This window comes from Lissotriton helveticus, chromosome 4_1 (genome assembly GCF_964261635.1).
Source record: "Lissotriton helveticus chromosome 4_1, aLisHel1.1, whole genome shotgun sequence".
Classification (NCBI taxonomy): Eukaryota; Metazoa; Chordata; class Amphibia; order Caudata; family Salamandridae; genus Lissotriton; species Lissotriton helveticus.
Window position 1 is genome coordinate 474657529 of NC_136063.1, and position 22701 is coordinate 474680229.

General features: G+C 44.1%; 1 protein-coding gene across 1 annotated transcript in view; it reads left to right on the forward strand.

The window, feature by feature from the left end:
* CALB1 (calbindin 1) overlaps window positions 1–22701 on the forward strand; it is a 182913-nt gene that overhangs the window by 156596 nt on the left and 3616 nt on the right. Inside the window, exons 7-9 of the mRNA XM_078687061.1 lie at window positions 7170–7225; window positions 11519–11558; window positions 21089–21142. Coding sequence (XP_078543187.1) covers window positions 7170–7225; window positions 11519–11558; window positions 21089–21142 — 150 coding nt within the window. The remainder of the gene's footprint in view (window positions 1–7169; window positions 7226–11518; window positions 11559–21088; window positions 21143–22701) is intronic.

Genomic DNA, 22701 nt, shown 5'->3' on the forward strand with positions numbered 1-22701 from the left:
TTAAGCGGACCAGACAACATCATGAGGACAAAGGAAGACCATTCGAAAATTTGTCAGCCAAAAAGATAAGGATCGGCCATAGAGTAAAACTAGTAGATTTGCAAAAAGATTAGGAGGGCCTTGTTCACAGGTCCGAGTTTGATTCCCTTTGTTTAATAGAGGGAATATACCGGCCTTCAGTGGGCCTTTCCTCCTCTGTGAAAGATGGTTAATATGTTGTGACCATGTGGTTTCAGTTTACAGTGGTATTTGGCACTGAGAGCCAAAGGAGTTTGTGGAGGAGCTGAGGTGCTATTTGAGCTCTTTTCCTTTAGATCCCAGCCTAAGACGCGCACTCCAACCTGATGTCTAGATCTAGTAAGCTACATGGTAGGGAGCCAATGCATTCAAAGAATACTATACTAACCTCCCCGATTCATCCTGAGTACAAGATTTGAGGGAAAAGTGCACTGATACCGGTCTTTCCTCAACGCCCACCACTTTTCTGTCATGTGCCCCCCATTCAAACAACAAAGTCTATATTTCTTAGAGAAGAAGACCCTCATCACATATAAGGCAGCCATATCTTTCCTCAACTTTTATACACAGTGATTGACTTCGTTATGCAAGTTTCCAAACAGGGCTGGAGGATGGTCAGTATATAGAATACTATTCACCATCCTGTGGGAGTAGTGTGCAGAGGTATGCATGGCACCCATATCAATCATGCGTTGCTGTACATGTTTCTCGCAGAATCTCTGTGCCAACCAGTGTCCATGGCTACCTGTGTGAATGTCCCTTGTGTCTGCGTTTTTAATATATTTCTCTATCACCCTGTGTTCTTGCCTCTCAACATCTCTCCCTTCCAAGTGTTTTTCTGTCTTTCCCCAAGTTCTTGTCTCTGAGTAGCTCTGTGTCTGCTTCATCTCATGTCTGTATCTTTCCAGTATCTCTATGTTTCTATGTGTTCATGTTTCAGAATTGCTCCACACATTCTCTCATGCCTGTTTTTCCCATGTTCTCCTTTCCCATCCCACATCTGTGTCTCCACATGACTTCCACTGTCTGTGTCTCCTTGTCCATGTCTCACTAGGTGTCGCTTTTGCGTCTGTCTTTTGAGAATTTCCAGCATCTGTGTTGAACAATACTGCATGCCTCACTATTTTCCATGTCCTCACACTATTTTTCTCCCGGGTTTATGTCGCTCTAATGTGTACGTACCCCCAGCATCTATTGCTCCTAGAACATACTTGTTCCAGGAATATCTGTGTTTCTCCAGCGATTGTGTCTCCCTCGAGTCAATGTCATGCTATTGGCATTTAGGGGAGGCGATGTGGCATAGTGGCTAGGGAAGCTGATTTTGGAACCTGGAAAACTGGGTTCGAATCCCAGCCTCAGCTCAGTATCCTGTGATTCTGAGCAAATCACATAATCCTCTTGTGCCTAAAAATGGGAAATAAAGCAGATATCATCTGGATTCTTTGTGAAGCACTCTAATGCCCTTGGTCAGATTTCGACTGCCAAAACAAATGCCAAGTATTTCCTTGTTCTTTTGTCTCCCAGTCATTTTCTCATGTTTGTGTCTTCACAAGTCCAGGTCTTCCCATGTATGTTTATCCTAGTGCCCGGGTCGAGGAGATGCATAGATGCGTCTCTGTTACTGCGTGGCCATTTCACTGCTTGTCTGTATCACAACTAATTACCCATGTCCACTTCACCATGCACCCGACTCTCTCATTGCCTGTGTCTACTTGGTCTACAGGATCCAGGTTTCCCTCTTTTCTTCTGTTCTCTCGCCAGTGCTTGCTCATGTCTCCCATGACTGAGTCTCGCCAGGTTCATTTCTACCCAGTGTGATACAGGGTCTCTTTCTTTCTATTTCTGCATCTCCAGTGTCTGTTTCTCCTAAAGTCAACCCCTCTCTATCCAAGGATCCGGTCTATGGATCGAGTGTTAGTTTGCTTCCTATTGGCCCTGTGTTTGAGTGACTTTGTAGAAGTGTGTGCGAGTATGTAACATGATAAGTCACACTGTTAGCATGAATGTATCCCTAGTCCCTACAACATCAGGTCACAATTTTAGCATTTGGCCTTCACCAATCATTTGTTCTGTAGAAGTAAGATGGATGCAGTACAGATGCTTCCTGCGTCGTTTTTTTACAGGATGTAAACGAGATACAGACATTTAAATCCAAATATAACCTCATTTCACTTAGCACATACAATTAATGTATGACAAATCTAAGAAAATGAAAGGGTGGTTTACGATTCTCAAATTTCCAACATGATGCTATGGACTTTAAAAAAAAAAGAATTGTCTGGAAAAGGTAGCTACTCAAGGGCTATCACAAGTTGGGGTCAAAACAAAATGTTTACATAGTGAGCGCGTATACTATGTAGTCAAAGCAAAGCTGACCTAAAACAAAGGCAGAGTTTGATGATCAATTCCAACCCAATACAGAATGTAGATCAAAAATTATTGAGATGTCATGAGATTGGAAGTGTAACCGCTTACCAATATATGGAGGGTGTCTGTAAATCCTATTAGAGGTAAGATGGCCTCGCTCCTCTCTTTGGGGATGATAACGCCGTTATCCAGCTTGGGAAAATGTTTAGTATTATATGCCAGTAAACAGTGTATAAAGTTAACACTTGATCAACCTTTACTACCAAAAAAGTGTTTTTCCACATTGGGAAACTTACTCCACCTTTGCAGTAAGCTAGTATGCATGCACACATTCAGTCACAGCTTCCAAGCATGATCTGCCAGGCTTACACCAGGTGCATAAGTTACACCTGCTTCACTGGATCACCTATTCCCAGCACCAGGGTGTACTTGTGCAGGGTTTGATCTCCTCGGGACAGGTAGTACATTTTAGTAGCTCACTGCTAGATTGTTATTAGTGTATTCTTGTTTGTGTGCTTTGTGGGTGTGTGAGGAGTGTTTAATTCCACCCAGACCGACTCCTGCTGAAGTTATATCAGATTTACACAATTGTGACTTTTGGAGGACAGCTCTGAGTGTGTTTTATTTTTGTCTTTTTTATCACTTTTATTGCAAGTAGTTTTTTCGAAATGAGAAAACCATAAGTATTCCTTTTTTTGAGCGGTAATAGCAAACATCAGTGGTACAGATCACCATTATCATTCTTTGACTGTAGCTAGGTGAAGTTGCATTATCCACCACTGTACTTTAGGTCACATTGTACTGGGCCTATGTTTCCTGGGAAATCAATCAATCAATCATATCATTTGTAAAGCGCACTACTCACCCGTGAGGGTCTCAAGGCGCTGGGGTGGGGTGGGGAATGCTGCTACTGCTCGAAAAGCCAGATCTTGAGGAGTTTTCTGAAGGTCAGCAGGTCTTGGGTAAGCTGTAGGTGGATAGGGAGGGTGTTCCAGGTCTTGGCGGTGAGGTGGAAGAACGATCTGCCGCTGGAGGTCGCTCTTCGGAAGCGGGGGACTGTGGCGAGGGTGAGGTCAGCAGAGCAGAGCTGGCGGGTGGGGGTGTAGAAGCTGAGTCGTCTATTGAGGTACGTTGGTCCGGTGTTGTGGAGTGCCTTGTGTGCATGGGTGAGGAGCCTGAAGGTTATCCTCTTGTTGACCAGGAGCCAGTGCAGGTCTCTCAAGTGGGGTGTGATGTGGCTGCGGCGAGTGATGTCGAGGATCAGGCGTGCAGAGGCGTTCTTGATGCATTGGAGCCATCGCAGGAGTTTGGCCGAGGCTCCTGCGTAGAGGGCGTTTCCGTAGTCCAACCAGTTGGTGACGAGGGCCTGGGTGACCGTTCTTCTCGTTTCAGTGGGGATCCACTTGTAGATCCTGCGGAGCATGCGCAGGGTGTTGAAGCAGGAGGAGAAGGAGGGTTTCTTGATCAGGGCAAGGGTGTTGGCGCAGTCGTTGATCCACTGTCTGAGGTTGCGGGCGGTGGTGTCGGGGTCGGTGGGGTCGGCAGGTGGGCTCTAGGCGAGGGTGGTGGTTAGCTGGTCTTCGGTGACTTTGCTCCAGCAGCGGCGAGGCATCTGTTGGGTGCGGTGGTGCGTGGTGGGTTTCTTGAAGGTGAAGTAGATGCAGCGATGGTCGGTCCAGTGGAGTTCGGTGGTGTGGTTGAAAGAGACGTGGGGGCTTGGGAAGAAGATGGGGTCAAGTGTGTGACGGGCGGAGTAGGTGGATGTTGGGACGAGTTGTCTGAGTCCGAGGTTGGCTAGGTTGTTGATCAGGGTGGTGGAGTTGGCATCGTTGTTCTCGAGGTGGAAGTTCAGGTCCCCGAGGAGGATGTAGTCCGTGGAGGCGAGGGCATGTGTGCTGACAAAGTGGGCGATGGAGTCGCTGAACTGGGGTCGGGGTCCAGGGGGTCTGTAGATGAGGGTTCCTCTGAGGGTGGTGTTGGGGTCGGTGTGGATCTGGAAGTGCAGGTGTTCGGCAGTGCTGAGGGTGTCGTCGGTGTTGGTCGAGACTCTGAGAGTGTTCCTGTGGATGATGGCGATTCCTCCTCCTGCTCCGTTGGTGCACTCCCTGCGGGTGATCTTGTAGCCTTCCGGGGTGGCTATGGCTATGTCAGGTGCCAAGGTGGGGTTCAGCCAAGTCTCCGTCAGGAAGGCGACGTCTGGGGAGGTTGAGTCGAGTAGGTCCCAGAGTTCAACGGCATGTTTGCGGGTGGAGCGGGTGTTGAGAAGGATGCATCTGAGGTGATTGGGTTCTTTCCTGGTCGTCAGCATGGTGGGGCGGATGCTTGTGAAGCTGCAGTTCCGGCAGGTGAAAGCTCCGTGCGTGCGCTTGGGGGCGGCCAGGAAGCAAGTGTGTGATGTGATCGTCCGGTGTTGAGTGCATGGAGGGTTCTGGCATCGTAGCGGTGTCGAGTGTTGTGGCGTTCGCTGGGTCCAGGGGTCCTGGCGCTGGGCGCAGTCCATGCACGGATGGGCGCAGATGGGCGCAGATGGGCGCAGACGGGCTTGCATTAGGCGCGCCTTCGGCGCGCCAGCGGCATGCCCGCTGCACGCAGCCACTGCGTGGCCTCCGTATGAGGGGATGTGGGAAGGAGGAGCAGCAGCTGGGAGGCGGTGGGGCGAATGGGATTGCAGGGGGGCGGGGCTGCAGGGATGCAACGGCGGGAAAATGGGCGGGTGGTGCGGTAGAACTGGGCACAGGAAGGAAAAACAAGTTTAGGCAAGAAAACAAGTACAGGCGCAGAGGAATAAAATCAAGTCTGGGCAAGAAAGCAAGTACAGGCACAGGAATAAAAACAAGTCTGGGCAAGAAAGCAAGTTAGGCACAGGGGAATAAAAACAAGTCTGGGCAAGAAAGCAAGTACAGGCACAGGGGAATAAAAACAAGTCTGGGCAAGAAAGCAAGTTAGGCACAGGGGAATAAAAACAAGTCTTGGCAAGAAAGCAAGTACAGGCACAGGGGAATAAATACAAGTCTGGGCAAGAAAGCAAGTTAGGCACAGGGGAAAAATACAAGATTAGGCAAAAACAATGCAGGCCGAGCCGTGCAGCAGCATGGGGAACAACCTGCCTGCGAGCAGAGGAAAGTGAAAATGACCTCCATTGGTATTTGACATGAGTTGGTCGCAGTATGGTTACCACCCTTTTTGGACTGGAGTCCGTTGACCTTCATAGTTTTATTCTGTCCTACTATAAGCAGCCTCTAAAATCTCATTAAAGTAAGTAAAACATATCAACATGTTAAAGTAATAACAATTTGTTTAATTTTTTTAGTGTTTCCAGACGGTAGACCGAGGGGAAAGAGATAGTTTGTTTTGGAAATATTCAGAGGGGTAGCTACCATTAGTGCAGAAGGTGCAGTGGTTTCGGGGTTCAGCAGTGTAAGGCCCCCCGTGCCACAGGTACGGCAGGTGGGTGGCAGGAGACACATTGCTATTGTTTGTCCGGGGCACCTTTTCTGCCACTTCACACATTCCAATCTTGACACATTTTGCACACTAATCTTGTAAATGGCCGGACCTCCGCAAAGACCTTCAAGGTCGTCACACTGAAGGTAACCTGAACAGAAGTGTGGCTCAATCTGAAACTTGATGAAGCTACATGTGTCATACAAGTGTGCACACGTTATGCTGCAACGCTTCTATGCAAGATAGCTGAACCATTCTCACCGAATTCGTCACAAGCATCTGATGAAAGGAGTTTGTCATTGAAACTCAGCATTTCCCTTAATCACAACCCTGCAACATGCACACACACACGAGGAGCAAATCTCTGCACCGCTATGATATGGAAATACTTTGGAACAAATAATTAGTGTAACTCATCATTTCTTAAGTGTGGCACCAACTGGTGAAGATGGGAAAGTTTAACTTTTTTAATATCTCTTGGAAAACTGCACAACCCCAAGTGCAAATTAAGCTTTCACCTCCTCCTTGCTATAAATGTGCAGTGATGTAGGGGTGTCCAGCGTAGGCCCTCGAGGTTTGCATTTATGGCAGATCTGCAGCAAAACCATAAAAGATACATTTCTATATAGTGAATGTAAATGAAAGGTATATACATAGTTAATGGATATACTTAAAATATAGCATGGATTTGGCCTTTGAAGGGCTATTTTTGGTTTGACTTGTTAATGCAAATTGTATGCAGATTGGTTAGGGTGACCCGCTTAACTTAAGGCCATTAATGGCACAGTTTCCAGGGCTGGACAGTTGGGTGATAGCTTAATGCATTCAGAGTGTTGTGTCTTTTTTCCATTCAACTAATTACACTTACACACCCTAAATCCCTGATTTGTAGCTGAATAGTTTGTGACTGGACATATGGGACCTCATTGATAAATGTAAAATTATAGTTTTGGGTAAGTTTACGTTTTTTAGTATTCACAAACTATGACTTAATAGTAAATTGAAGACTGCGGAGAGTCCGCAGCTGGGGCGGAGAACTCTGCTCATAAAAAGAGAGGATCTATCTTTTAAAAGGCAGAGTTTTCCACCCCAATTGCGGAGTCTCAGACTTACTATTAACTTATTGTTTGTGAATACTAAAAATAAAACATAAACTTATACTAAAGTCCAACATTCAGGCCCATGATCTGTCACAACATAACATGACATAAAAACACATAATCTGGAATGCTGTGACCTCCCTATTTTAAGGGCCCAAAGCTGTCTTTATAGTCAATTTAATACAAATGTCATTAAACTTTCTGATGCATGAACCTGAATCCATTATATTTTCCTTGCAGCTCAGAATGTTCGATTCCAATAACGACGGGAAGCTGGGACTGACAGAACTCGCCAGGTAGGCGTCTCTCTTGTGACACCCTGGCTTGCGGCCACTTTAAAGTCCCTCTAATCCCCTCCTTTCTCAAACACCCTTTCCCTTGTTCTGTGACTGCTGTCCGGCCCTGGTCATATGATATGGACTTTATGTTTGCTGCTGCAGATTTAAGGATTTCTCAAGGCTCTAAACTGACCCTGACACAAGAAACGGCAAATCCTGGTTCGTCCTCGCAGGGTTATTACCGTAATCCAATACAACTGTGTAGGAGTGAGCAGGTGGCAAGCATGGAGTTAGTATCTCGAAGCCTGTGCATTACAAGCGAAGAAACCAAATGTTAGAGTTCAGGAAAGAATGACGTTCTACCTCCATAGATGAGATCATATATATTATTAACCCAGTGTAACATTTAAGACGTGACTATCTTTAATTGTGTTATTTAACCTTGCGCACATGGTTTTTGGATTATTTTCATTGACTAAACACTGGACATGGATATTTTTTATTTAGAGATTTGCTCAGTGCTTTTAAGGTAGGGAGGGGGTTATAGTACACCCTAAACAACAGGGCGTGTTTCAGTGAGAGCTCAGGCATGCAGAGCAGGAGGGTCGAGGCCAGAGGGGAGAATTATCAGCAAAGAAGGAGGTGATATAAATACTGTGCAGAACAAGGACCTGCCACAGCTAAAAAATCAATCTTCAGAGAAAAGCATTGAAGTGCAAAAAAGATGGAGTCTCTGATGCAACAGAGAAGAAACTGTGAGTGCAATAAAGAGTGAGGGGAGGGAAAGACCAGGGAAAGGAGGGACTTTACAAAAGAGACACAGAGTGCATGAGGTATGTTCATTGCAGGTCCACTGCCAATGACAATAACAGGAGAGTTGATGGGTGATCAGTACCTATTTGAGTCCTTTATAAATGTCAGGTTTGATGGAGTCCAGTGAAGGTCAAGTGGGAGAAGAGGGCAGTGCTAAAGGCTGTGGCTTTTGATGAGAAGGGATGAATGCGAATTGTTCTAAAAAAACAGGGATTTCAAGTAGAAGCATTTAGGACTGCACAAGCTTCTTCTTTGACTCCCGGAAAGGGTTTGGTTGTCAGTTCTACAGTGAGGAGGGTCAACATATTGGATATTGCTAATCAGACAGGCTGATCTGTAGATGCATCTGGCATCAAAGGTAATGCTGAGCATTTCTTTCTACATTCCTTCCTTATTCACAGCTGGTAAGGTAGGCCAGTGGCCCACTGCAGTCATTGTGAAGATCAGCGTGCAGCGCGCCACTGTAAAATCAACAGCTGTAATTTGGTAGAGAGCGCTATGTACATGCAGTCATTTTTAGTGTTATTATTGTGCCATACGATAATAAGCTTGTCTGTTGTCCATTTACTAACTGACACCCTATACATGATTTGTAAATTACTGGACAGGACTATTCTTGCCTCCCCGGTTTCCCTGAAACTATTTACTCCACATTGATGATGATGATTGGTTTGTTCTTGTCAAGATGATGAACCCTTCTGGCATAAACTGGTGGCATGGGCACCGCCTCTCTTTGAAATGACTTTTGGGCTTCGTCTTTGAGACTGGCTACTCTAGTTTTCTAATCTATGCCAATACATCTTGACTTCCAATGATCAAACTGCTCCTTTCAGTCACTCGGCCCATCAATTTACACACTTAACGTTTCCTAAGCTCCAGAACAATCATGGATAATATTGCGTAAGCTGGAAGCCAATGCTTATTGCAGCAACCTGCATTCCCCTGTTCACATTACACAGCATGCTGAAAAATGTAACTTTAGGCTATCTTGAATCCAGTGGCAAAGTGAGCAAGGGACTCACGTCTGAGCATACCCTGCCAACTTAGGGCGAACAAAGCGATACAAAAGGGGATGATGGATGGAGCATATGAGCAAAGCAAACACTCACCCCCAGTCAACTGATCTGGGTTTAATCCATCACCATTCTTTAGCTCACTCTGCCACCCCAGTTCAGACATGGCCATATGCAAATCAGTCTGACCCTGGGTCTCATGGGAACAGTCCAGCCCGAACTGCCATAAGTTGGCAGGGTATGCTCAGACGTGAGTTCCTTGCTCACTTTGCCACTGGATTCAAGCAAGCCTGGCTGAAGACGGCTGGAATGCCAGAAACCGGTCCTAGGAAGCTTGTTTCCGGTCCAGGGAAGGAATGGCTTGGCAGTTCGGGCTGGACTGTTCCCATGAGGCACAGGGTCAGACTGATTTGCATATGGCCATGTCTGAACTGGGATGGCAGACTGCGCTAAAGAACCGTGATGGATTAAACCCAGATCTTTTGACTGGGTGTGAGTGTTTGATTGGTCTAGATGCTCCGTCCATCACCACCCCCTTTTGTACTGCTTTGTTCGCCATAAGTTGGCAGGGTATGCTCAGACGAACACCAATAGCTTAACCTCTTCTACGCTCATGACGAGCTCATGAGCGTAACATGCGCTACGCGGATGACGAGCTGAGCTCGTCACGTAATGCAGGTTTTTGCGAATCGCAGCACGCAGCGGGAAAACCGCTGGCGCGCATGCGGTTAAACTCTCGCAAATGTGAGACCTATTGCATTGCAAATGCTTGTTTGTAGAAGCGCCCCATGCCGTGCTTTCACTTAAATGGCAGCCATGCCCCTTTCTTTAGACGACCCTGTCTAAAGAAAGGCACGTGGCCGCCATTAAAGTGAAAGCGCGGTAGGTGGCGCTTTTATAAAAAGAAAGCATTTGTTTGTTAAGTTTACAAACATGTTTTTTTTGTAAAAGCGCCCCAAGCCATCTTTTCACTTTAATGTTGGCCACACCCCTTTCTTTAGACGTCGCTCATCTAAAGAAAGGTGCATGGCAACAGGCAAAGTGAAAGAGTGGTATGGGTTGCTTTTACAAAAAAAAAACATTTGTTAAGAAGCATAGCGCATGCAGAAGTGCTGTGCTGTGCATGGAGCATTTTTCATACATAAAGCACGGAGTCCATGATCGGGCGCCGCGCTGTCAGGAAAACAGGGTGGGTTAGGGAGAGCCTGTCATGCCTGAAACAGCAGCTAGAATAAAGACATTAAAGAAAATAGTGCTCACAAACTGTAGATTAAACAGACCGTGTAACACCACAAGTAAAATGTCCAGTCCTCATGGGAGGTTACAAATGCAGACAATGTGATGCTCAGGAGGGACTACTGAGCCTATTCATGAATCAAAGGGACCATTTAGAAAGAACAGTAACAGGAGTCAATTGAAAAGATAGGCGGAAAATGGGTGAAGCTTCAAATCCATACCTGAATATAGCATACCTCGTAGAGCAGCGCATGCGCTACCCATGCTCGACCTAAAAACTGACTGCTACAGTGACTTGAGGCACAGGTGTGCATGTGTGGTGATGGATATACTTCATCACACAGGCCATTTTGGCTTTTTGGTTTTTGCAGATACTGTTCAACATTGGCAACATCCACTTTTTTTTGGGCCGATGACTTGCATCATTGGCAACAAGCTCTGGCAAAGCCCACAGATCATCCTTTGATACTTTGTCTCGAACTGACTATAACCTTGCAGCCCTCAAGTCTGGAATAAGGTCACCATTGGCTCTTCGGAGGATCTTTAACTTAAGACAGCATGAGAGGAGCAACATATGTTTTGCCAACATGGAGTAATGATCTCTGTGAGTGAAAGCTAAAAGGTTTCCTCTTATAACAGAACATAATCTTGATTCATCCTTGACATAGTTGCGTGGTTTCATGCAAAGCTTAGTCTAGTACCATATGGTACTGTACCATTGATTCCAATCAGTAGAATCAGAAACTTCAGAGTCTCCTACAGTTGATAAAAACATCAGTATTTGTGGCAAATGGCAGAAAACTGACATGCTAAGGTGAAATTTAGCGCATCACAAAGGATTAAGTGAATTACTTTCTGCAACCAAGCAACACTAGATTAGCAGATAGATATGTACACATGTAAGAATTCTGTATTCACTACAAAGAGCATCACCTTTTATAACAAGTTACTAACATGCTTACTTTAATTCAAAACAAACCCACTAGACAAAGTAACGCACTCAAATTAAAGTGGATCAAAAACCATTTGCATGGAAGACATTACTATCTGTATATCAACCAGCATGCCTGGGCATCCACGTGCGAACCTCACTTCAATAAGGAAATGTAGTTAGCTAGCATTGTTTTGTATCTTTGACCAAATAGGGTAAATCATCTTGGTCAAGCAGGCTTGGACATTTGTTTTGACACACTGTTTTTTAAATATTCATGGCTGTTAATATATTTATTTGTTCTTGTTCACTCTTAAGGTTACTACCAGTGCAAGAAAACTTCCTTCTTAAATTTCAGGTATGTATCGTTATGTTGTCACTGGAAATGTGAAGTCTAGTAAATGAGTATTTTGTTTGTGACACATTAGTGCTCTTGGCTGTTTGAAGTTAAACACCAAGCCACAGTAATGTGGGTGCTCATATCAAATGCAATGATATGCGTGCGATGTCACCGCCATGTGCTGGGCAGCTCATGTCACCTGCAGACATCATCTATTAGATCAGGAAACCATTTGTGGGAGAGGTGTGGCGCCGCGGCCAAGGCGACTGACGCTGGAATCTGGGGATCAGGTTTCGATCCCCGGCTCCGGCGGCAGGTTAGCCCAGCACCATGCGACTCTGGGCAATAGCTTGCTTAATCTTCCCGACGGAAGACCCTAACGGGTGATTGTGCGCTATACAAATGTCTATTATTATTATTATTATTATTATTTGAGGGAAGTAGACTTTGTCAAACCTCTACTCCTCTACCACATCCATGGATACCTTCAATCAATCAATAAATCAATCAATCATGGGTTTGTATAGCGCTTTTGGGAGGAGTGGAGGTGTCTGTTGGGTATCGAAACCCAAACAAGATGGAATACATCCTCATCACTAATGACATCAAACTACCGGAAATCTAGGAATGGGGCTCCAGTTTGAAGTTAGAGAGATTCACACCATTTCGATTCATGAATTGGTTTCCATATATCAATCCATGCAGACTTAATTATTTTGGATATCAGAAAAGTTCAATGAATTTACTGTATAATTTATTTTTATTTATTGTGTTACAATTGGGGTTTCACTGTTTGTGGCAAATATGAGTGAGGCTGGAAGGATGGAAAGCTGAGGCTTACTCGCCTGGATTTCAATTCGCAGCCTTCAGATCACTAGATTTGTAAGCACTGAACATTGAGCTCTCTGAGTCTTTGCGTCTTATCAATAATGTATCCTCCTCAATTGAACACGGGCCAGTCCAGACTCACTGTCCACTCCTGGCTCACCACTGACTATATTTATGCCCTTCCTACCTCTAAAACAATCCTATTTAATATGATATCCTTCTGACTGTTCCATCATATTGATTACTACAATTCCCAACATTCAAATATTGCTTAATGCACCTGTTTCTTCTCTTGCCCCCCCCATAGACCTTATACGCATACTGCAGACAACAAAACCTTCCAGTGACATGTGTGACCCACAAAGCCCCTGTCATTCAGGCCGAACCCCCTTAATCAATACCCTCTAGCTAAAATCATACCTGCAAAGCTTCTAATCCTACCATTGCTAAAATAATCCTACCACTGAGCACTCCTCACTCTCTAACAGCTATTATTATAACTTCCTGTGCTCTCCAAAGAGTGGCACACCTCTGCCCTCAGCACCCTTCACACTTGTAGCTGAGTTTGTCATTACATTAAGCCAGCTGTCATGCATGCTTTTCAGTTCATCACTTGCCTATCCTCTCATTTTCTTAGTTGTGAGTGCACTGTTTGATACTCCTTGAGTATAACAAGTTTTCTAACCTCAGGGTGACATAATATGCCCTAGAGCGTCTCTTATTCTGCCTCTCGAATCTTTACTCTGGTCATTTGGTGTTCCTCACTTCCTGCTGCTAGTGATTTGAGCCCCTTGAGGCTCAGCCCTGAAATTTCAAATTTCCCTAGCATGCTGCTTGATTCTCTCCTATCAGCCACTATAGTGGGGATGCAAGTACTGAATATTTGCAAAATGTGCTCCACATTCCTTTCTACACAGCCCATTTCCAATGAACAACCTTGTAAAGAGAAATATCAATGACTGTAACAGTAGTGCTACGAGTCCACCTTTGTAGAAATGATATCTCTTGGTCAAGAGCATAAATGCCATCACATCTACCATCTTCATCTACCACCCGTTATCGTCAAGAACCTGGCTGCTTATCCATGAAGGATCGAGCCGTCAACAAGCTTCTAATTTTGTTAATCAAGGTAGTCTATAACTCTATATAGCTCAGCAAGTACTAACTATATGCACTAATAATCAGAATCTTGTTCGCAAAGTCTAAACCCTTATGCTTCTCTAAAACCATTTTGTAAACTTTCCAGATGTTGACCCTTCAGCCTGCTTACGCACTTCATTGGATCACTCTGATCTCCTTCCTCCAGGCCACAACTTCTCTCCCACTATTAAATTCCTATTTTTAAATAAATGTTCTATTGCTGACTGAGCTCTCCCTTGATACCGAGTTCATTTGTCCTTGGAATCTGCATAATATAAATATGAAAATATCACTATATGCTTTGTGTTTCTGTTGCCACTGTGCAGGTTTCGTTCACCAATCATCTATTCGTCTTTGAATGTGTCCACCCACACTATTACAGTGTGCCTATTTGCATGTGGTTCTACAAGAAGTGGTGTTCAATAAATTACTTCTCAAGCTTTGAATGAGTTGGGCTCCCAAGCCCAGTCACTATGCACTGATCCTCAATGCTTCAAGGCATGGGGGTCCAGCAGGCAGATGGCTCCAACCATTGCTGCAGAGTGTCACACTGCTCATGCTGTATTTTGGGAATATTAATTCAATGGGGTTACCCCAATAAGTCAAGGGACCTGGGTATCAATTAGTATAAAACAACAGTGGTCCTAGACATATCTTCAAGCATCAATGAATGTATCACTCATTATTCATATATTAAGGAGATTAATCCACAACAAAAAACAGGAGATATAATTCTTTTCAAAGCCAGAATTACATATCAATGTGTCGTACCCAACATCTATTGATCCAAAAAACAACCAATCTTCTTGGTCAGTCAATGTATCTCAAATTTATTTTCAACATTCGTAAAAACAAAAAGAAGAAACTGCAGATTGCAGTGAGAATAAAAGGGGTGCTCAAGTGAATTGAAAAGGGGAAGAAAGGAAGTTCAAAGAGCAAAGTCCAATTTTATGTACAACTAAAATTACAATTCTTCTAGTTGAACAAAACACAGAGGCCTACCCACACAAATTTTATATACATTGATGGTTTATACAGGGAAGGGGGATGTTGGGTACGACACATTGATATGTAATTCTGGCTTTGAAAAGAATTATATCTCCTGTTTTTTGTTGTGGATTAATCTCCTTAATATATGAATAATGAGTGATACATTCATTGATGCTTGAAGATATGTCTAGGACCACTGTTGTTATATAGTATTTTGGGAATAGGCAGTTCCAGTCTTGAAGCATATATATAGAGAACAAGAGCAAATGACTTTGTGAACCACAGGGGCACATGTATTATTATTTTTAAATCAGACCTTAGTTTCTGCTCTTCAGAAATCATCACAGTTAAATGTTGCAAATCTTTGTATTTGAAATGGGGTTGGTATTGCTAGACAGGAGAACTGGTGGGACGCTTGTGATAACCACCCCCAAGTTCTCTTGGCACTACGGGGTCCCCCTCAGCAGGTGGTTTCCCAGAACAGACTAGACCCCTCTCCTGGTGCTCCACCTGGGAACTATCCAGGTTCTGTAACTGGGTTTTGGGCATCCTGGGCCTCAGCCTACCCCCACCTCTCCTCCTACCCTGAGAAGGGACATGGGACCCTCTACCCATCCCAGTAGAGCGAGACCTATCTGGGCTACTGCAAACCTCCCCCTCCTCCCTCGGTTGGGAGAAGCCTGAGCCATTCCCTTTAGGATAACTCCCAAATGCATTTGCAGACCATCTGGCACTCACCCAGAGGCCTGCCTCCTTTGCAAGTTCCCTGGGGTCAGAGAACGTACAAATCAAACAGGTGTTGGCATAGACCTGGAAAACAGCGATGGAACATGTGCTCTCTGACAATCCGATTGAACAGCACTTCAAAATTGTTTACTGTGCTACCCTTCACCCATCGCTCTTGTGCTTTGTAGCAATCCTCCAGAAACGTCCCCCTAGGTTGGCGAGGCAGTTTCCTACTGCCCCTGAACCTCAACCTATACTCTTCAGAGGTGAAGCCATACCTCCATAGCAGTGTTTCTTTCATGGTGGGGGGACCTCTGCCTGTCACTCCCTTCTAGGGTCAGTAAGGCATCCCTCCCATCCTCAGGAATATAACTTCCAGGACATTCCCCCAATCCTCCTCAGGATCCTGCACACTACCAGAGCTTCCTCTTATTCCTGAAACTACTGATATATGTCACCCCCTCCTTGCAGCTAGGCACCAAGTATGTGGATATGTGGGTGGTGTTCCTAACACTTAATTCATAATTGCTGCCACCACTGGACCCCACCCGCAGCACTGGTGTGTACAGAACTCTCCAACTACGCTCATGGGCTAACATTTGCTCAAGAACTAGTTTCTCTCTGGCGAAACCCTTTCCGACCTCCGCCATTTTCTCCTGGACTAAGGCTCTTTCGACCTCGGCCTTTCTCTCCTCCATGGCCAGCTGTGACAGCTGCAACCTCAGATCCCTCACCTTCCAGCTTTCTGTGAGCTCTTCAGGGAACGGGGATTGGGAGGTGACTCTGCTCCTGGCACTAGACCTAGCAAGGGACTCCCTATCTATGAGGTTCTCTACTTCTACAGGTTTGCCTGCCCGGTCATTTTTTCCCTCCTGGGCAGTATCTTTCGGGTCATTGCCCTCTGGGGGTTTTGGTTCTGAACCTTTTAGGAGGTTCCACAGTTTAGGATTCTTAAGAATACCGAATGGGTCCTCCTCAGAGTCCTCCACAGAACTACCACCCTCCTTGTACTTTTCCTCAAAACTACTACCCATCTGGTTCCCTGTTAGGAATGTTTGCCAGTGCGCGCACTCATATTAGTACAGGGTTTGCTGAAGGTCCCCCATTTCAGGTTCCTCACTCACAGTTAGGCCCCTCTCCCTACAGAACCCCGACAACTTCTCCGCCAGGTAAGACAACAAGTCATTCATATCAAAGCTAGATTCCATTTTGGCAAGGTAAAACACTGGTATAAACAACAAGTGCAAGAAAATAAGGCAGGAGTAAACAATAAAATGACCAAAGAGAGAATCAGGAATAAAAATATATAATGGTCTAAGTGCAGAATTTGATTGGCTAGGGTATGCATTTCAGCCAGGCAGAACCCACCTCTCTAGTCAGGGCAAGTAAGTTACACATTAAAGTTAACCCGTGGTCACCCCCTTGGTAGCTTGTAAAGAGCAGTCAGGATTTTCCCAGAGGCAATGAGTAAAGCGTTACCGCAACCCACTCTCACCAGCAACACAATAAATACACTACAAAAGAGACTCCACACAATTTATGTAAAAATATATCTATATATATAAAAACGAATGTATGTCTGTCTGTTTGTCCTTTATGCATTACTACACCATTCATCCGATCGCCATGAAACTTTGAGAAGTTGTTGAGTACACTCCCGCGAAGGTTTCTGGCATAAATTCTTTTTAAATATCGGCCCCCCAGGGCCCTCATAATCTTTCGAATACTGATGTACGCACAAGACGGAAAAACAAAAAATCGTCTATCCACAAGCACTCAAATAAATAAATAGAATTAAAACAGCATTCATCCGATCGCCAGGAAACTTTGGGAAGTTGTTGAGTACACTCCCGCAAATGTTTCTGGCATAACATTTTTTTAAATATCGGCCGCCCAGGGCCCTCATAATCTTTCGAATACCGATGTACACACCAGACGGAAAAACAAAAAATCGTGAATCCACAAGCACTCGAATAAATAAATAGAATTAAAACGACACTTTGAAATGTTTTCCATATTAAAATGAATAAGTTTCAATAAAAATGACACAATGTAAATTGAATGTTATCATAACGAGTTTCCTTGAATTTCCTTTCTAAGGAGATCGCAGCAACGGGCGACGGGTAAGCTAGTTATACATAAACCATAGACCAAATGTTTACTTTGCCAACTAGGCAATTGTCAAAACATCACAATGCATGCCATAAGAGAATAACTGATATGTTGCAAACATGAGATTTATTACTGGGCATATTATTCACTCCGGGCAGTTCAAGGTAAAACACATCAATACATTAAGGCACAAAAATGCTGTCGTTTTTGGTTAGCTCAAGACCACAGGTGAATCACCACATGTTACCATAAATGCTGTCGACACCTAGATACAGCGCACCTGCACTTCTCATACAGGCTATGCAGTAATGTAGATTCACAATGTAGCGCACAGGCACACCTGCAATCCTACTAGGGATGTGGTAACCCAACAACAATTGAAGTGCTCAGAGGCACCTACATTCCTATTACACGTAACACAGTAAAAAAACAAAAAAAAACTGTGTTTAGTGAAAACCTAGATCGGGGTCTCTTTGAGGACTCACTCTGTCCTATCACCAAGAATCAGAGGCTCTGAAGTATGTTCAACAGAAGGGAAGGCGCCACACTGTAAGGTTCAGTGGGGAGACCTCACTGGGTCACCTGCACACCAAGAAAAATCCCAGAAGCTTTGCCCAGTCCTGGAAGAACTGCTCTGAGAACCATACTAGACTTCTGGGACCACTGCTGAAGCCCAAAACTGAGAGACCCCGGGGTCGTCTCCTTCTGGAACAATGAAAATGCTTGCATACAGCTGGCTGCAATGTGGTCTTTCCCACTAAGGGAATTAGCGCATTTCAAATGAGCCCTCCGGCTATGGGGCCTCACCTGGCACAAGCCCAGCACTCCAACTCATCTGGGCCCCTTCGGGACTGGTGGGCACCTGGGCAACAGGGGGTTCCAACTAAGTACCAAAAGGGAAGGGACCCAAGTCACAGAGAACTGCCAAAAACTACGGGTGCCCTCACTTTGCAGCGCGTGATGTCGGGGCTCCGTCGGAGATGCGAGAAACCCACAACACCTGCCGGATGTGCCCTTGGCAATCAGCTGGGCCCAGGTGGCAACAAGACTACTGCTTTTCACCTCCAGAGAAACCCAGAGGGTGTCCCCATCTAGGAGATGGACAGCTCAGTGCTGCTGGGCAGAATCTTTGGTGTGCCCAGTACTCAGTGACCTCTCTGTCGAGCGGTGAGCATGCCTGAGTGAAGTTCCCTTCTTATTGAAAGATCCCAGCTTCCCTGGGCAACAGCGCTTGACACATGCTGCTTGCTGGCTCAAGGAGAAGGGAGAGAAAGGTAGCTCTCACCATGCGCTTCTCTTTGGGGTAAAGATCGATTCCCAATGAAGCCATCTCCACACTGAAATTGCAGATGACTGGGGAGGCCGGACTCAGAGTTCCACGGGCAGCTCTGGGCAGTCATAGATCCTAGAAGAAAGCAAAGAGGCAGGCAGCAGGCTAGCACACTGGTTTCCTCAGCAAAGTGTCAGCCTCTCTAGCAGCCAAGCATACATTCAAGTTATCACAACAAAGCAAAGTTCAAGTGGTGGTTTTCCTCACAGCATAGCAATCCTCTGCTGCAGTATGTAGAGCCAGCAGTGTCTGGTTACACGTCCGACGCATTGTCTAAAAACTTGGGGTCAGAGCACCTGTACTTATACTCAAAATATCTTTTATCTGGGGGAACTTCAAAAGAAACCTTAGAAGTGCACAACACCTCCTTTCAACTCAGCCCTGGCTCCAGACGTACAGCAGGGGGTAAATCAGTCCTTTTTGTGAGGTCAGGATACAGCCTATACAAATGTAGGTGTACCCGCCTCTCTCTCTCCCAACCCAGGAAGGTCACTCAGTATGTAGATGAATGCAGATGCAACCCTGTTACACCCAACACTCCTTGTGTTATGGCTATATGGAAAGTGGGCACAAAGAGTAGCTGTCAACAAGGTCCAGAGGTGGATTAGAGTCAGGTTGCAAAGCACATAGAGTCATAGACACAGAAAAATTCCCACTTTCTAAAAGTGGCATTTCTACAATACTAATAAAAACCACCTACACCAATAAGCAGGATTTATTATCACCACTATTCCAAACATACCAAACATGGAACCACTACTCTATTTAGATCAGGAATTACCACATAAACATATATAAGGGAATAACCACTGCTAGTCTATGAGAGAAGTAGGCATCACAGTAGTGAGAAACAAAATGGGGTGTTTGTCACTACCAGGGCATGCTACACAATAAAGGCATATGTCCTACCTTCTACTTACACAGCACCCTGCCCATAGGGCTACCTAAGGCCTACCTCAGGGGTAATCTATATGTAGTGAAAGGGGAGTTTCAGGTTTCGCAAGTAACTTTAAATGCCCAGTCAATGTGGTAGTAAACTGTGCTCGCAGGTCCTGTGGTGGCAGGCCTGAGACAGGTTTGAAAGGGTATTTCTGTGGGTAGCACAAGCAGCGCTGCAGGCCCATTAGTAGCATTTAATTCACAGGCTCTGGGTATATGGGACTTACAAGTAAATTAAATGTGCCAAACAAGTGTAAACCAATCATACCATGATTAAAGGACAGAGCCCATGCACTCTAGCACTGATTAGCAGTGGTAAAGTGCCCAGAGTCCTAAAGCCAACAGAAGAAGGTCAGAAAAATACGGGAGAAAGGCAAAACATTTTGGGATAACCCTGCAAAAAGGGCCATGTCCAACACTTTGTTTAAATAATGAAACTGCCTTGAATCCTGTCAGGTCTTTGCTTAAAGGCTCTTCATTTGCACAAACCAAATAGGACTTTTCTACAGAGCAAGAGATCTAAATGCTTCCAGGGTTTGAAATGGTAATACAATAAAAGAAACATGGGCTTTAACAGACACACCATCCATCTCCCACATAAATGGGCTAAAAGCCATGTGAGTTTTGGGTTATTGATGTGTATTCTGATAAGCAACACCTCCTCATCCATCGTGTTGTTCTAGTTTATACGTGATGAAATATGTCTTGATATGCAGACTTTATTAATTTTACCTAAAAATGTTAACAGAGCTTCCCTAGGCTTCTCATAACCAGGTAGGACCTCTGCCGCTATCACGAAACATAGCGTGTACTTGTAGTGCACATTCATCCCTTGGGACATCTTGGCACTGAATGACAGCTATTTAATGTTACCCACAAGAATGCTACTCATTTTATCAATCTCAGAAGAATGAAAGATTCAGTGAACCTGCCGGGATCTGAATCTGTGTCCATGAGGTCAAACATAAGTTCCTAGAGTTGATGCATTGGTCCACTGAACCACCAGACCTTGTCTACCTCTTCCTGTATTTCATAAACCAGAATTCTACGCTTACCACTGCCTATGTATTCAGTGGTTGTCTCTTGCATATGGCTGGAAAGGAACTTAGGACTGTGATGACAAAGGCCAGTACTCAGAGTAATTAAGATAACCATTAAGTAATTGGGTGTTAATTAGACCTATGCTGTTTTTAAGTTTATTGTTTTACTATTGTCGTATTACCTGCATATTCACATAAATCCATTGCCACAAGCTTCAGTTCAAAGTGTTTTTTTCCAGAGCTCTAAAATATTTATTTGCTCTTAAAATACACAACATCTAGTAACTCTCCTGCACTTTCTTTGTGGGTGTTTTTGATTGGTAATCTGTAAAAAACAAATTCAAAACAACAAATGTCATGCCACTTTATTTGACCGGTTGACAGTTCAAGAAAGTATGTAATAGTGCTTTTCTAACACCACTTCTATATGTGTTTTTCTGCAGGGAGTCAAAATGTGTGGGAAAGAATTTAATAAAGCTTTTGAGCTATATGACCAGGTAAGTGCATTTGGAATTGCTTCAGTCTTATAGAATCTTGTTTCTTATTTTGACTTTAGATCTTTTAAACTTACAAATTACTGGTTAACGTGAAGTGGCAGGAACATGAATGCATAAAATTCAGGAAAATATTAGATGGTTATCAAAGAGAATGTCAGCTGTACTTGAAAACATCACATGGGCCTCGATTGTGTGCCACATTACAAGTGGCCGGTTTATTTGTATGGACTCGGTAAAAGGAGTACAAGGAGTTATCAATCCGATCATAATTATGAGATCCACAGAAATACTCCAGATATGCTGCGTTTCACCAAGAGAGTTGGCTGCTTAAAGCAGTCAAATTCTCCAGGCGAAACGCCAGACGAATTGGATTAATTTGCCCTGGTAATTTCAAGATTCTCACTAGAAATTCATGGTCTTACATGCAATCATCGTAAACCCCAACCCTCTTTGAAGTTTTTAGTTCTCTTTGTATTGATTAATTTGGGGGATAGAGGGTAATGCACCAGGGAACTTGAGGACTGTTTCCATAAGACTGATATCAGCCCTCACAGACAATAAGGATCCCATTTGAAATCTTCTGGAATTGTGCCAGAGATAAGGAAATGTCTAGAAATTGGTTTTCCCTGACATTTTTAATCCCCAGAGAAATACAGAATTTTCGGGTGATTTTTACGAGTTCCCGCAGTAATACCGGCCATATCACCAAGAGGCATTTCCTGGCAGAGGACATATGCAGTAACAACTAGAATGATTATCTCTCTGCTGGTTGGTACCCAAAATTTCTGAACTTGTTAAAAATAATATAGACATCGATTTTGGGAATGATGACAACAGACCAGCCATTTCCGCAATATTTTATGATTAGATTATACATAGGCTATCTGGTTTTAGGTTTAAACCTATAATAACTGATAAAACCCCACCGAAAGAAAAATAGCCATCACCAGGGTAAACATATAAACACTGAAAAAACACCTTTTCAACCACAAACTAAGTGCCATTCAAAGAAAGGAAAAGATAAGTTAAAGTCATTTTTATTTCTTCCTGGAGGGGTCAATACAATGTAACTTTGTTATACAAGGTAGCAACAAGAAAAACTGGACTAACATTATTATGTTTGAGGTTTGTTGTTTAGGTATGTCCCTTAAACATCGTCTCTGCTTTTTTCAGTTTTGTGGTCCTTGGTTTAAAGATGCAGTGTTTAGAACTATGTTTAGGTCTTATTTAGTTATTTTATAAACAGTAGAGAATCAGGAAATATCAAAATCATATTTGAATTGTTGGCTACATTTGATTTCACTAATAGGTAAAATGGCTGGTTTCATAAGAATCTTTTCTAATATGTAGCATCTCATTTACTCATAGACAGAGAATGGGTGAAATCCTTTGATACATCAGCCCCCTTTTCTAGTGAGTCAGTATTGATTGTAAGTGAATTGCTAAACACTGCAGTCTTTAAACATTCAATGCAAGATGTAGTGAAAGGTATAAGTGAAAAGAATGTTGTCAACAAGCATCTGAGATAGTGGTGAAAACATGACACAAGGCATTTGGTA